Genomic DNA, 14,583 nt, shown 5'->3' with positions numbered 1-14,583 from the left:
GGCAAATCCCTTGCAGTTTACTCCAATGGGCCATATAAATATTGTCATCTATGTGAACTATGGCACATAAAGAATTAGGAGGCAGGTCAGGCGTGGTGGCTCATGCCTGTAATCCCAGCACTTTGGGAGGCTGAGTGGGGAGGACTGCTTGAGACCAGGAGTTCAAGGCCAGTCTGGCCAAAATAGTGAAACCCTGTCTCTACTAAAAATACAAAAAATTAGCTGAGCATGATGGCACACACCTGTAATCCCAGCTACTTGGGAGGCTGAAGCATGAGAATCGCTTGAACCCGGAGGCTGCAGTGAGCCAAGGTTGCACTACTGCACTCCAGCTTGGGCAACAGAGTGAAGGCTCTGTCTCAAAAAACAAACAAAAACAGACTTAGGAGGCACTGAAGATGAACTGCTACATGAGTCTGGAGAAGAAGAGAAAAATATTTCTGCAGACATGGTCAGAAGAGCATTATAAACAAGGCAGAACCTAACTAGGTCTTGAAAAATGGGTAGAGCTTTGAAAGAAAAGATGCCAAACAAAACCCAAAAACAAAAACCACCTTATGTTTGGAAGAAAGTGTGCAAGCCAGTCTGGCTTGGGCAAAAGACTTAGGTACTTATACACTTATTTATAAAGAGAAGAAAGGCTTTAAAAAGGCAGTTGGTGCCAGCTATGTACTCCATATCTTAAACATAATAGGGAGCATAATAAATGGTCTGTGAATAATGGTGAGTGTCCTGAAGGACAGGCTAAAGAATATGATCTCTTTTTTTTTTTTTTTTTTTGAGACAGGGTCTTGCTCTGTGGCCCAGGCTAGAGTGCAGTGGCATGGTGCAATCTCAGCTCACTGCAACCTCCACAACCTGGGCTCAGGTGATCTTCCCACCTCAGCCTCCCCAGTAGCTGTGATTACAGGTGTGGACCACCACACTCAGCTATTTTTTCTTTTCTTTTCTTTTTTTTTTTTTTTAAGTAGACACAGGGTTTCTCCATGTTGCCCATGCTGGTCTCAAACTCTTGGGCTCAAGCAATCTGCTCCTCTCGGCCTCCCAAAGTGCTGGGATTACAGGCATGAGCCACTGAGCCTGGCCAGATCTTTTTTTCTTTTTTGAGACAAGGTCTTGCTTTGTTATACCCAGGCTGGAGTGCAGTGATGTGATCATGGCTCGCTGCAGCCTCAATCTCCCAGGCTCAAGTGATCCTCCCGCTTCAGCCTCCTGAGTAGCTGGGAGTATAGGCATGCACCACTGCACTGGTTACTTTTTTATTTTTTGTAGAGACGGGGTCTTAGTATTTTGCTCAGGTGGGTCTCAAACTCCTGAGATCAGGCGATCCTCCTGCCTCAGCCTCCCAAAGTGCCCAGCCCTGAACTTAATCTCAATAAGCAGTAAGAAAATACAAGTTTTGAACAAATGAGGCAATTTTTAAAAATGGTGCTTCTGCATGATTATTATAAGCACCGATATGTCACAAAGAATGAAAAGAAAGACATCATGTTACAAAAGAGGGTCTCCTATGTACTAAGGCCCTTGTGGGAAAATAGGATAGGGAATACAGGCAGTTTCTGTTCTCAATGAACTTCCAGATGAATGTGTGTGTGTGTGTGTGGGAAGCTCTGAGACATGGGACAAGTATATTAAAAAATTTACAGTATAATGTGATATACTATAATAAATGCATCAAGGTTCTATTGAAACACAGAAAGGAGTTATTAACTCTGTTTGGGGGAGCTGTGCAAGGTGTCACTGTGGTATTTCAGCTGAATTCAATATGGGTAAGACTTCACCAGGTGTTAGGAGGGAGGAAGGCACCTAAAGCAAAAATAAAGAAATGAAAGAGCAGGATATGTTCAGGGGTCAATGAGGGGGAGTGCAGGAAGGATGGTTAAGGTAGGTTGGGGCTGGATTATAGTAACAGATCAAAGCACATTACCCCGTTGAAAGTTTACGTTTTATCCTTTTAGGTGACACAGAGACTGGCAGATTTTTAAGTATAGAAATCCCATGATTATAATTGTGTCTTGGCTAATTCTAGTGCCACTCTGTAGACCAAACTGGACCAAGTGAAAAATTGAAGCTAGAAAAAGGAAAATCAACAATATGTGATGAACAAGTGGATCTGGAAGGAAAGAAGGCAGCAAAAAAATGTAAAAAGGCCAGGCAAGGTAGCTCATGCCTATAGTCCTAACACTTTGGGAGGCCAAGGTAGGATTGGTGGAGAACAGGAGTTTGAGACAGCCTGGGCAACATAGTGAGACCCGTCTCTATCCCCCTCCCTACCAAAAAAAAAAGTTAAAAAAAGATTAGCTGGGCATGCTAGCTTGCACTGTGCTCCTAGCTACTTGGGAGGCTTGAGCCTGGGAGTGCAAGACCCTGTCTCTTTAACAAAAACAAAGAAAACAAGAAAAACTTATGTTTTGGCTAGGCTCATGCCTGTAATCCCAGCACTTTGGGAGGCTGAGGCAGGAGGGTCACTTGAGCTCAGGAGTTTGAGACCAGCCTGGGCAACATGGCAAAAGCCCGTCTCTACTAAAAATACAAAAATTAGCTGGACATACAGTCCCAGCTAGTCAGGAGGGTGAGGTGGGAGGATATTTTGAGCCGGAGGGTGGGGGATGGACGTTGCAGTAAGCCGAGATGGGCCACTGCACTCCAGCCTGGGGGACAGAGCCAGACCCTGTCTCAAAAACAAACAAACAAAGAAACAAACAAAATTTATGTTTTATAGCTGGTGGACAAGAAGACTGGTAATATCAAAGACCAAAAATTGAGAAGTCAAGATAAGTAGCTTAGTTTTAGATTGATTGGCAATACTGTATACACACAAATGGAAATGTCCACTGGGCAGGTAGAAATTAGGTGCTAAAGGAAATGAGGAAAAGAGGTCAGGAATAAAGACACAGATCTGGGAGTTGTTTGAATAAACAGGAAAGAGAGTGAGTAAGTATACTTTTTCAAAATAGTAAATGCTGAGAATTGAACCATACATAGAAATTGAAGGAAGAAAAAGGTAACGTGATTCTGAAGGATAAAAAGTCCTGAAGAAGATGTCATTATATTTACTAAGAAATTATTGGTGACCTTTAGTATATATATACATATATAGAGAGAGAGAGAGAGAGAGAGAGAGACTGAGACTTGCTCTCCTGCTCAGGCTGGAGTGCAGTGGCACGATCTCAGCTCACTGCAACCTTTGCCTCCCAGGTTCAAGCGATTCTTGTGCCTCAGCCTCCTGAGTAGCTGAGATTACAGGTGTGTGCCACTATGCCCTACTAATGTTTGTATTTTTTGTAGAGATGGGGTTTCGCCATGTTGGCCAGGCTGGTCTTGAACTCCTGACCTCAAGTGATTGGCCTGCCTCGGTCTTCCAAAGTGCTGGGATTACAGGTGTGAGCCACTGCACCCAGCCTTTCAGTATACTTTCAGTAGAGCCAATGACAAGAAAGGGGAATGAAAGTCAAATTATCAGGAGAAATACTAAAGAGAAAATAAGAACCTAAATGTCATAAACGAGACTGGATTAAAAAAGAAAAAACGCCGGGTGTGGCAGCTCATGCCTGAAATCCCAGCACTTTGGGAGGCCAAGGCAGGTGGATCACGAGGTCGGGAGTTTGAACCAGTCTGGCCAACATAGTGAAACCCTGTCTCTACTAAAAATACAAAAAATTAGCTGGGTGTGGTGGCACATGCTTGTAGTCCCAGCCACTTGGGAGGTTGAGGTGGGAGAATCACTTGAACTCAGGAGGTGGAGGTTGCAACAGCGAGCTGAGATCACGCCACTGCACTCCAGCTTGGGTGACAGAGTGAGACTCTGTCTCAAAAAAAAAGAAAAAAAAAAAAGGGTGAAAGCTGGATGTGGTGGAACACACCTGTAGTCCCCCCACTTTGGGAGGCCGAGGCGAGAGGATCACTTGAGCCCAGGAGTTTGAGACCAGCCTGGGCAACATGGTGAAACCCCGTCTCCACAAAAAAAATACAAAAAATCAGCCAGGTGTGGTGGTGCACACCAGTAGTCCCAGCTACTCTGGAAGCTGAGGTGGGAGGATCACTTGAGCCTGGGAGGTTGAGGCTGTAGTGAGCCGTGACTGTGACACTCCACTCCAGCCTGAGCAATGGAGTAAGACCCTGACTCAAAAAAAAAAAAAAGTAGTCTATTAATATACTTTTCTATATAAAAGCATTAAACCAAGAAGGATGGAAGAATATACACCCATGATAGTGGAGTGGGGATGAGAAGATATGCCATTGGGGACGGTGGTCAAAGGGGATTTAATTTTATCTATGATGTTTCCATTTTTTACACATATCTGGAAATAAATATAATTGATGATGGTTTTTAATTCTGGGCATTGGTCTGTAATTGTCAACATGGTGATGTGATTGAGAAAAAGAGGTCAACTGACAAAGAGAATGTGAAATTGTTTACACAGCATGCTCCTATTAGAGTATAGCTTCCTTGGTCTTCAAAGGGGTATACATCTGTGGATAACACTCTCACAGAGGCAGAATTCTAATTCACTTTAGCATTGTGGGAGGGGGCTGGAAGAACAGACCACTCTCTCTGCTCTTTCTCCCATCTGACCATTCTGGGGACATTCTGGCTACACTCCTTGCCTATTTACTAGATGCAAGTAAGTGATGCAAAACAACCTCAACAAATTAATGTGTGTTTATTTTAAGACGGGGGGAGCAGAAGTAGTTTCCAAAAGCATTTCTCAGTAGGTCCAGGCTTCAAATCAGAGGTCCGTTCCTGCAGTTTGTTATAATATTCTTTGCATTGTTCTCTGTAAATTCACTCCTAACTTTAGAGAGGTTTTAGAGAAAAATAAGAATGTCGGTGGTGAAAGAGAAAGTAATATATAACAACTTCTTATTAAAGAATTGAAGCAATGAAAGACAGAAGAGCTAACTAAGGTTCAAAAGGCCTGATATAAAGGGTTTGGGCTTATGAATGGTTATCATTTCAGGGAAATGATATTTGTGACACTGAAACATTCATGACACTAGAAAAATCACCCCCCTTTCCACCATTCTTGTTTCCCCACAACAACTTAAAAGGTTCAAATAATAAATTTATATAAAACACTTATAGTTTATAAAAACAAAAGGCAATCCAAAGAATATATATCCATATGGCCGGGAGCGGTGGCTCACCCCTGTAATCCCAGCACTTTGGGAGGTGGAGGTAGGTGGATTACCTGAGGTCAGGAGCTCGAGACCAGCCTGACCAATGTAGAGATACCCCGTCTCTACTAAAAATACAAAATTAGCCGGGCGTGGTGGCACATGCCTGTAATCCCAGCTACTCGGGAGGCTAAGGCAGGAGAATCACTCGAACCCGAGAGGCGGAGATTGCGGTGAACTGAGATTGCGCCATTGCCCTCCAGCAGCCTGGGCAACAAGAGCGAAATTCCGTGAAAAAAAAAAAAAATTCCATATATATGTATGTATGTGTGTGTATATATATGTATGTGTATATATATACATATACATATATATGTACATACGTACGTATATATATACGTATATATATATTCTTTCCACCTACAAATATTGCAGTAATCAAAGTTACCAATATAAACAAATAATAGCTAAACTAAAATGAGTTATTTGCAAAGGACAAGGGAATTCAACTTCAGCTATTAAGAAGTTGCCACAGGCTGGGCGCGGTGGTGGCTCACGCCTGTAATCCCAGCACTGTGGGAGGCCAATTCCAGCAGATCACGAGGTCAGGAGATCGACACCATCCTGGCTAACACGGTGAAACCCCGTCTCTACTAAAAATACAAAAAAATTAGCTGGGCTTGGTGGCGGGTGCCTGTAGTCCCAGCCACTCGGGAGGCTGAGGCAGAAGAATGGCGTGAACCCAGGAGGCAGAGTTTGCAGCAAGCCAAGATTGCGCCACTGCACTCCAGCCTGGGCGACTGAGCGAGACTCTGTCTCAAAAAAAAAAAAAATAATAAATAAAAAATAATAAATAAATAAATAAAAGAAGTTGTCACTAGTTGGCCCAGGTGACAGAGTGAATGAGACTTCGCCTCAAAAAAAAAAAAAAAAAAAAGTTGCCTCTAGTTTAAAAACCCTGAAAGATTAAATGGTATAAATTGAACATACCATTCATGTTACAATTAAAATAGTCTTCACTTCGACAGTTTAGACAACACAAACACCACTGGAATTGAAGCTCCGTAAGGGCATTTTTGTTATGTTCAATTCACCACTATATACCAAGGGCCTAGAATGGTACTGGGCATATGAAGACACTCAGTATTCGTTAAATAAATTCAATAAGTGTAAATGTTTAATAGTTGATTCATTGTAAAATAACACTTTTTTTTTTTTTTTTTTTTTTTTTTTTAAGACAGGGTCTTGCTCTGTTACCTGGGCTGGAGTACCCAGGGCACAAACACAGCTCACTGCAGCCACGACCCCCAAGGAATCCTTCCACCTCAGCTTCCTGAATATTTGGGACCACAGGCATGTGCCACCAGGCCTGGCCTAATTTTTAACATTTTTGTAAAGACTGAGTCTTGCCATGTTGCCCACACTGGTCTCTAACTCCTGGGCTCAAGCAATCCTCTCATCTCGGCCTCCCAAAGTGCTGGGATTACAGGCATGAGCCACTGTGCCTGGCCTAAATAAAATACACAACTTAACCTAAAAGCAACAGAACAATATGTAATACACATTTCCTTAGTCTTCATGAAGATAAAACTTGCATTAAAGAAATAAACAAATGAACAGTTATCTGAGCTAAATTCTGTCCCTCAAAAATTGCCACCAAAAACCAGGTTGGGGAGAAGCCAAATTCATGAAAAGAATTCTGGGTCCTAATAGGCTGACATATTTTAGTCTCTTGGCCCTGTTGGTATTCCTCAAGTGAACCACGTTGAGTATCTTTGTGTTCAACTTGCAGTAGGGCCAGCCCAGATGAAGAAAGCTGTAAACATAAAGTAGATAGGGGAAAAATGGCCAAACTGATTTACATTAGTCTTAAGTGCCTTCTATTGGGCTAACATAGAGTGTTTTGTTGTTTTGTAGAGATGTATGTTTCATTTGCTGTAGCCCTGTGAAGTAGGGTTCTCATTTTATAAATGATGATATACATAGTGTCAGAATCTAAGTTCAAAGTCACATAGCTAGTAAGTGGCAAAATTCGAATTTCATACTTTCTATCTCTGAGCCCAAGCTTTACTCACTATACCCTACTATCTCTTATCATGAAAGATATCACTGCCTTAGGACTTAGGGCAGTAGGTTTCAGCCATACCTAAAACATTTAAAAAGCTTTAAAATATAGATGCCCAGGCTCTACCCAACAGAAATTTTTCATCTTATTGGTCTTAGACAGGGTCCAGCATCCATGCATATTCTGAAATGCTCTCCAGGTAATTCTAACATGGAAGTAGGTTGCCAACTACTAATCTAGACAATAACGGTCTTTGAAAGTCATGTTAAAAATCTACCTTAAGGTATGTCAAAAGAGTACAAAGATGAGAGTAAGCCAGTGTCATAGTCACCTACTTCAGTAAATGGCAGCCAGAATCTTCACATTTCTGTTAATAAGTTTTAAATGCCTCACTAGCTTTTTTTTTTTTTTTTTTTTTTTTTGAGATGGAGTTTCGCTCTGTCACTCAGGCTGGAGCACAATGGTGCGATCTCAGCTCACTGCAACCTCCGTCTCCCAGGTTCAAGCAATTCTCATGCCTCAGCCTCCCAAGAGTTGGAACTACAGGCCCACGCCACTACGCCTGCCTAATTTTTGTGTATATATATATTTTTTTTAGTAGAGACAGGGTTTCACCATGTTGGCTAGGCTGGTCTCAAACTCCTGACCTCTAGTGATCTGCCTGCCTTGGCCTCCCAAAGTGCTGGGATTACAGGGGTGAGCCACCTGCCCAGGCTCACTCTTTGGCTTCTTACTTTTATGGAAATCTCCAAAGAGTATATGAAAAGTCAGGTCAGCTTTTGGACATAAGAACTTTTCTAGGCCGGGCATGATGGCTCATGCCTGACAATCCAGCACTTTGGGAGGCTAGGCGGGAGGATCACTTGAGCCCAGGAGTTTGAGACCAGCACGGGCAACATGGCAAAACTCCGGCTCTATAAAATACAAAAAATTAGCTGGGCATGGTGGTATGTGTTGTGGTCCCAGCTACTAGGGAGGCTGAGGTAGGAGGATCACCTGAGCCCGGAAGGCGGGGGTTGCAGTGAGTTGAGATCATGCCAATGCCACTGCCACTGCCACTACATTCCAGTCTAGGCAACAGAGAGACCCTGTCTCAAAAAAAAGAAGAAAAAAAGTCACTACGTAAAAATGAAAAGCAGGAGGCCCTCAAAGGAAAAAAATTAACTACAAAATACCCCGCATCAGAACAGGGTCTCAACAGAATAGAACTGGCAGTGGCAGGTGGTCTCCTCTGGGCATATTTTAATTTGCCACAATTTGCCAATTTACAACGAAAGGAAAACCTGGTAAATTATCAGACCCCTAGACAACTGGGGAAACTGACAAATAAGTTTGTGCATTAGTTCATACAACAAATACTTACTGATTACCTACTGAGTACCAGGCTCTGTTCTGGGATTCAAGATAAACAATAGTAAGTTTCTGCCTTCCAAGAGCTTATAAACCACACACATATCACACACATATATAAAGCAGTCAATACAATTGTCAGAATGTTGACCTGAAATAAGGGCTGGATGAATCACCAGTTATCTCAACTGAAAAAAATCAGTGACATAATTTCTATTAACTGAGATGGCTCAAAATTCTAAGCTCCAAAAAAATGTCTGTCACTCTGGAAGGATGTGTACCCTTGGGTCATTTGTGTTCTGGGTGTGGCAGGCCCAAAAGCGTTGAACTGGGTATAAACTCAATTAAGGGAGGGCCTTCATTTAACACCTTACAGTTGGAATTTTACTGAGTACAAAGAGTTGGTACCACCTGCTGAAATGGGTGGCAAGTGATGTCTACTGCAAATTGTAAGCAACCACAAACATTATGAATTAGCTTGTACAACTTGCTATGCCAGGAAGTAAGACTTGGCTGGGGGGAAATGTGGATTTAGAGTCTCCAAAAACTCTTGGTAGGACCCACGGACTAGAATTTCAACAGCAGAGGGCGGTGCACCCGACTTCACAAAGAGTTTTACCGACTCAGGCCCCCCAAGAATGGGCAACTGGACTCCTGTACGAGCTGAAACGTCTTCAATGAACTCAATCATCGTCAAGTACACTAAATGTTCAGCGTTGGACTCATTTGGCTGTTTTCCATAACCTCTACTCTGGTCTGACCGTTAAATCTCCCTTGCGGATACTCTGACCTTACAGTTCGGAGGTGGGGACGGGATGGGGCGGGGGTGGTGCGGGCTCAGGGAAAGGGGGAGAATGAAATCAGCCTATCAAGCATTCCAAAAGAATGCTTATCATTGGTTCTCAGACAGAGACTTAAAATTATAAGGGAGTCATTCCCCTGAAAGATAATCCGGTTCTTGCCAGCGACATCGCTGACAAACACTTCACAAGTTGGGGAGGGGGGAAGGGGGAGGGGAAGAAGGCAAGGAAAACTAATTTTGTGGATTAACATGAGTCCCTCTCAGGTCAAAACGGGGTTCCAAGGAAACCAGACGCCACTCCTTAGCTAAGTTTCACCCAAAGTCTACGACCCAGGCCGCTCGCTCTGTCCTCCCCCAGGTCTAGACTCCAAACTTTTTGCCCCTCTCACGGCCCCCTGGCCGTGGAACTCCTCCCGGCACGCTGGGTTCTGCTCACCAAGAGCCTCGAGGGCGGGCGCGGTCAGGGCCAGAGCGAGGGTCGGCGGCTCCCGGTCCCCCCCACAGCTGCCCGTACCTGTCCAGCATCTGCTGTAGGGCTTGGTCCGGCATCTTCCGCGGAGCCGGCGCACTCGGCCTTCCCCAGTGGACCCGCTCAAGGCCAGGCCCAGGGACAATAGCACTGAGAGGCGGCGGAGTAGGCCGCAGGCCGGCGGCAGCCGCGAACCCGTCACCCAGCTTCCCGGGGCAGCTCCGCTAGCCTGGCGGCTGCGGTGCGGGACCTGCGGGAGTCCGGCGGAGGCGGCGGAGAGCGAGGAGGAGGAGCCTGAGGCGGGGAGGCGGCGATCGCGGCCCGGGTTCCTGTCTGTCGGCCCGAGGTTCCGGTCCATGGACCGCGGGCGCCGAGTTGCTGCCGGCGGAGGAGCTACCTTTGTGAGGTAAGAGTCACCGCCTCCGTGCGCGCCGGGGTTACGACGCAGGGCGGCCCAGAGCAGCCTGGGAGATGTAGTCCTCGGACCGTCCCCGCTAGAGGCTGCACAGCCCGCCCGGACCAACGCCTCCGCGCCTGCCGCCGTCCGGCCGGCGCCCTCCCGTTTCCTTCCTCCAGGGGGAAAAAATGTCTTTCGGGCCGCTTTCCAGGAAGCAGCAGGATGCGCCGCTCCACTGTCAGTAGCAACAAGGTCAGCCCTCCCTGCCTGTTTGTTTTTGCCTCCGCTCTTGCCCTCAGGTGGGACCGAGCCAGGTGAGGGGAGGGGGCTGAAGGGCCATTTCTTATCAGGGTCCCCGGCCGTGGCGTCGGGGCGGTCAGTGGCGGCGGTGGGGGTGGCAGAAATTCCTTCCGAAGCCCCCGGCGCTGGAGCCAGCCTCTCCTGCGGCAGAGCCCATTTTGGGGGAATTACACCACCCCCGCAAGGGGTCGGCTGCTTTGGTGCGTGAGGTTCTTCTTGAGGAGGCGGGCAAGTCGGGACTTCCTGGACCAGACAGCTTCCACCCGAGTCTCTCAGTGTGTGTTTGGGGCTGGGGAGTTGGGGGAAGGAAAGATGATTCTCTCCCTCTCCAGAAACCTTCTCAAATGTGCCTAGGCTTTCCAGGGCTCGCCGACAGTCTCCAAATGGAACACGTTGGTGAATAAACAGCTCTTGCTTACTCAGCTGTGGGTTGTCAGGGATGTTTGTTTCTCTCTCTGCTGCTGGTCACTGTTAACCGTTTCTAGTCGCGTTGACACCTTCAAGCAGGTGGATTGGGAGTGGCGGGGGTGGGGAATCAAAAAGGAGAAATCATCAGTCACTCCTTGGGTCAGCTTCTGACGTTCGAGGGATAGCTTTGGCGGGAGGAAAGAGCTGTCGGCTCAAACGAATGCGTTTTTTGGACGACCTGTGGCGTTTTCTCTAGGGCTGTGATTGGTAGGACGCTGGTAGTTTTCCCTTGATTATGTCTAATATCTGCTACAAGGTGTTTGATTTTTTAAAAAATGAAAATGTGTTTTTAAAGCTCTTTTTATATGTAGAATTTTACAATCAACTTTTCATTATCTGTTCAAAATTTGCGAAGTATGTTTGAACTAGAGTGTTCATTGCTGGGAAAAAACAGCAAACCCAAAAAATGTGACCAGAAGCTTACTTGGCCTCCAATTTTTGAAATATGCTTTTGAGAAACAGCACCCCCCCACCACACACATACACACACACTCCTCCTAGGGAAAGAAAATGAGTATTTAGTTTAATCGGGGTGTCTAATATTTTATATATATTTGTATTATATATAATATATGTATTATTTATTATATATAATACATTTATAATATATAATACATATATATACATTTATAATATATAATACGTATATATATATATATTTTTTTTTTTGGTAGAGACGCGGTTTCGCCGTGTTGCCCCGGCTGGTCTTGCAACTCCTGGGCTCAAGCGAGCCACCCACATCGGTCTCCCGAAGTGTTGGGATTACAGGTGTGAGTCACCGCATGTGGCCAGTGTCTAATATTTTATTTAATTAATTCATTTATTTAATTAATTTATTTATTTTGAGAGATGAAGTCTTGCTCTGTTGCCCAGGCTGGAGTGCAGTGGTGCTGTCTTGACTCACTGCAAGCTCCACCTCCTGAGTTCAAGCGATCCTCCTAGCCTCAGCTTCCCAAGTAGCTGGGACTGCAGGTGTGTGCCACCACACCCAGCTAATTTTTGTATTTTTTAATAGAGATGGGGTTTCACTATATGTTGACCAGGCTGGTCTCGAACTCCTGACCTCAGGCGATCAGCCCGTCTCGGCCTCCCAAAGTGCTGGGATTACAGGGGCGAGCCATCGCGCCCGGTCTATTTTATTTTTTTGAAACGGAGTCTCGCGGTGTTGCTCAGGCTGGAGTGCAGTGGCACTATCTTGGCTCACTGCAGTCTCCTCCTCCGGGTTCAGGTGATTCTCGTGCCTCAGCCTCCAGAGTAGCTGGGATTACAGGCTCGCACCACCATGCCTGGCTAACTTTTGTATTTTTGGCAGAGTCAGGGTCTCACCATGTTGACCAGGCTGATCTTGAACTCCTGATCTCAAGTCATCTGCCTGCCTCGGCCTCCCATAGGGCTGGGATCATAGATGTGAGCCACCGTGCACAGCCCGGTGTCTTAACATTTTAAATTATTATTTTTTGCTTCTTGTGCTATGTCAGTCTAACCTTATTACTTATTTCTTAAGCAGTTGTCAGCCATAGGAGTTGGATGTATACTTCCTGCTTAAAAACAGAATTTTATCCCAGCATATGGATTAAGTACACTAGTACAAACTCCAAGATTCTAAGATCTTAACCAATGTTAGAATTTCTATTTCAACTGAAATTGGAAAATATGATACCTTTTGTTGATAGCAAAGACATGTGCACCTTGACCTTATTATACCAACAAATGGATTTTATGTTTGCATTTTTTGAAAAGTCAGCTTTCTGGCTGTGTCAAAAACCTTTTAAAGTAGAAAAAAATCCTGTTACTGGTCTAAAGAGTGATTAGCATGTGACCCAGTAATTCCACTTCTAGGTACTTTCAAGAGAAATGAAAACATATGTCTACACAAAATCTTGTTTGTGAATGTTTATAGCAGCATTATTCTGGGTTTTTTTTTTTGAGACAGGGTCTCACTTTGTCATCCAGGCTGGAGTCCAGTGGCGCCAGCTCACTGCATCCTCAGCCTCAGGGGCTCAAGCATTCCCCCTGCCTCAGCCCCCCAAGTAGCTAGGACTACAGGGGCGCGCCACTATGTCTGGCTTAAAAAAATTTTTTTGTAGAGATGGTGTTTTGCCGTGTTGCCCAGGCTGGTCTCGAACTCATGAGCACAAATGATCCTCCCACCTCGGCCTCCCAAAATGCTAGGATTACAGGCATGAGCCATAGCACCTGGCCTACAGCATTATTCTTGATAGCCAAAAAGTGGAAACCCAAATATCCACCAGTTGATGAATGGATAAACCACACGTGGTATATCATACAATAGAATATTAGGAGAAAACAAGGAATAAAGTTATGATACATGCTATAACATGAAAGAAACTTGAAAACATTATACCAAGTGAGAGGAGCCAGTCACAAAGACCACATATTGTATGATTCTATTTGCATGAAATGTCAAGAATAGGCAACTCCATAGAGACTGAAAGTAGATTAGTGATTGCATAGGGCTGAAGGAGTTGGGGAGAAATGGGGAGTGACTGCTAATGAGTATGAGGTTCCTTATTAGAGGGATGAAAATGTTCTAGAATGAGATAGTGGTTCTGGTTATATAATTTTATGAATTATATCACAAATAAGATAAAATTAGGTTATGGTAATAGTGGCAAAACTATAAATACACTCAAAAACCCATTGTACACTTAAAATGGGTGAATTTTAATGTTACGTAAATTACATCTCAATAAAGCTTTTAAAAGAGTAATTAGCTCCACAGAAAATGTTCGTAAGGGTATCTAAAAAGAAGCATATAAACAGATAACTGATAATTCTTTATTACTAACTTTGTTTCTTATTAGTATGTGCAAAAATAGTGATTGATAAAACTCAGAAAATAAATTAATCCTAACATTTGAAATGGGTGACACATATTGTCTGAATTTCAATATTGTTTGTCAACTTTGTTTTTTGTGGCTCTTACGTTTTCCAATAAGACTCAGAATAATTGGAATTACAATATATTCTCTGATTTTGAAGGAAAAAAGTCTCGATTATTAAGACCTTAATCTGACCAAAACCACATTGAAATGCACTCCTGCATTTATATATAGGGTTGAAAATCTATGATAGTGGCGCATACCTTTAGTCCCAGCTACTCAGGAGGCTGAGGTAGGAGAATTGCTTGAACCTGGGAGGTGGAGGTTGCAATGAGCCGAGATCGTGTCACTGCACTCCAGCCTGGCAACAGAGTGAGACTCCGTCTCAAAAAAAAAAAAAAAAAAGTCTATGATAAATGATATTCAGCCAAGACAGTAACCAGCATGACTATAGACAAAAACATCTTTTTCCTCAGAGATATATTTTGAAATAGAAATTAACCTACAGAAAATATTTAAAGATTCTCCCAAGTTCAGAGGACAAGAACAAAGCTTGACAATGTAGAGTTCTAAAGAGTTGGGATTATAGGCGCACACCACTATTTTAATAATTCTGTAATGGATTTAGAGATAACTGAGTATGAGCTGCTCTAAATATGTCAGAAAATTTAAAATAATATACCACTCTAATGTTCTTCCATCATACTTGTTTTGAACTGTCTACCATAAAGGGGCCTGGAGTATTCCTTACAGAAATAGTATAATATTTTT

The 14,583-nt window shown here is 44.0% G+C and overlaps 2 protein-coding genes across 9 annotated transcripts in view; one reads left to right on the top strand and one right to left on the bottom strand.

Moving 5' to 3' along the window:
* Positions 1 to 10,259, bottom strand: part of MARCHF5 (membrane associated ring-CH-type finger 5) — a 62,362-nt gene extending 52,103 nt beyond the window's left edge. The window contains exon 1 of the mRNA XM_054436215.2: positions 9,850 to 10,259. Within this exon, the coding sequence (XP_054292190.1) occupies positions 9,850 to 9,884 (35 nt within the window). The 5' untranslated portion in view covers positions 9,885 to 10,259. The remainder of the gene's footprint in view (positions 1 to 9,849) is intronic.
* CPEB3 (cytoplasmic polyadenylation element binding protein 3) overlaps positions 10,241 to 14,583 on the top strand; it is a 239,746-nt gene continuing 235,403 nt past the window's right edge. For 2 of the 8 annotated variants that reach the window (XM_054436208.2, XM_054436207.1), the window contains exon 1: positions 10,251 to 10,453. The gene's annotated coding sequence lies outside the window, so the exon portion shown is untranslated. Of the gene's footprint in view, positions 10,454 to 14,583 lie in introns of all 8 variants that reach the window. The other 6 variants (XM_054436211.1, XM_054436213.1, XM_054436209.1 and 3 more) reach the window with 4 other exon arrangements.

Source organism: Pongo pygmaeus, chromosome 8 (assembly GCF_028885625.2).
Source record: "Pongo pygmaeus isolate AG05252 chromosome 8, NHGRI_mPonPyg2-v2.0_pri, whole genome shotgun sequence".
In the NCBI taxonomy this organism is placed as follows: Eukaryota; Metazoa; Chordata; class Mammalia; order Primates; family Hominidae; genus Pongo; species Pongo pygmaeus.
The sequence above is the reverse complement of the archived record's forward strand: the minus strand, read 5'-3'. Positions and strand labels throughout refer to the sequence as shown.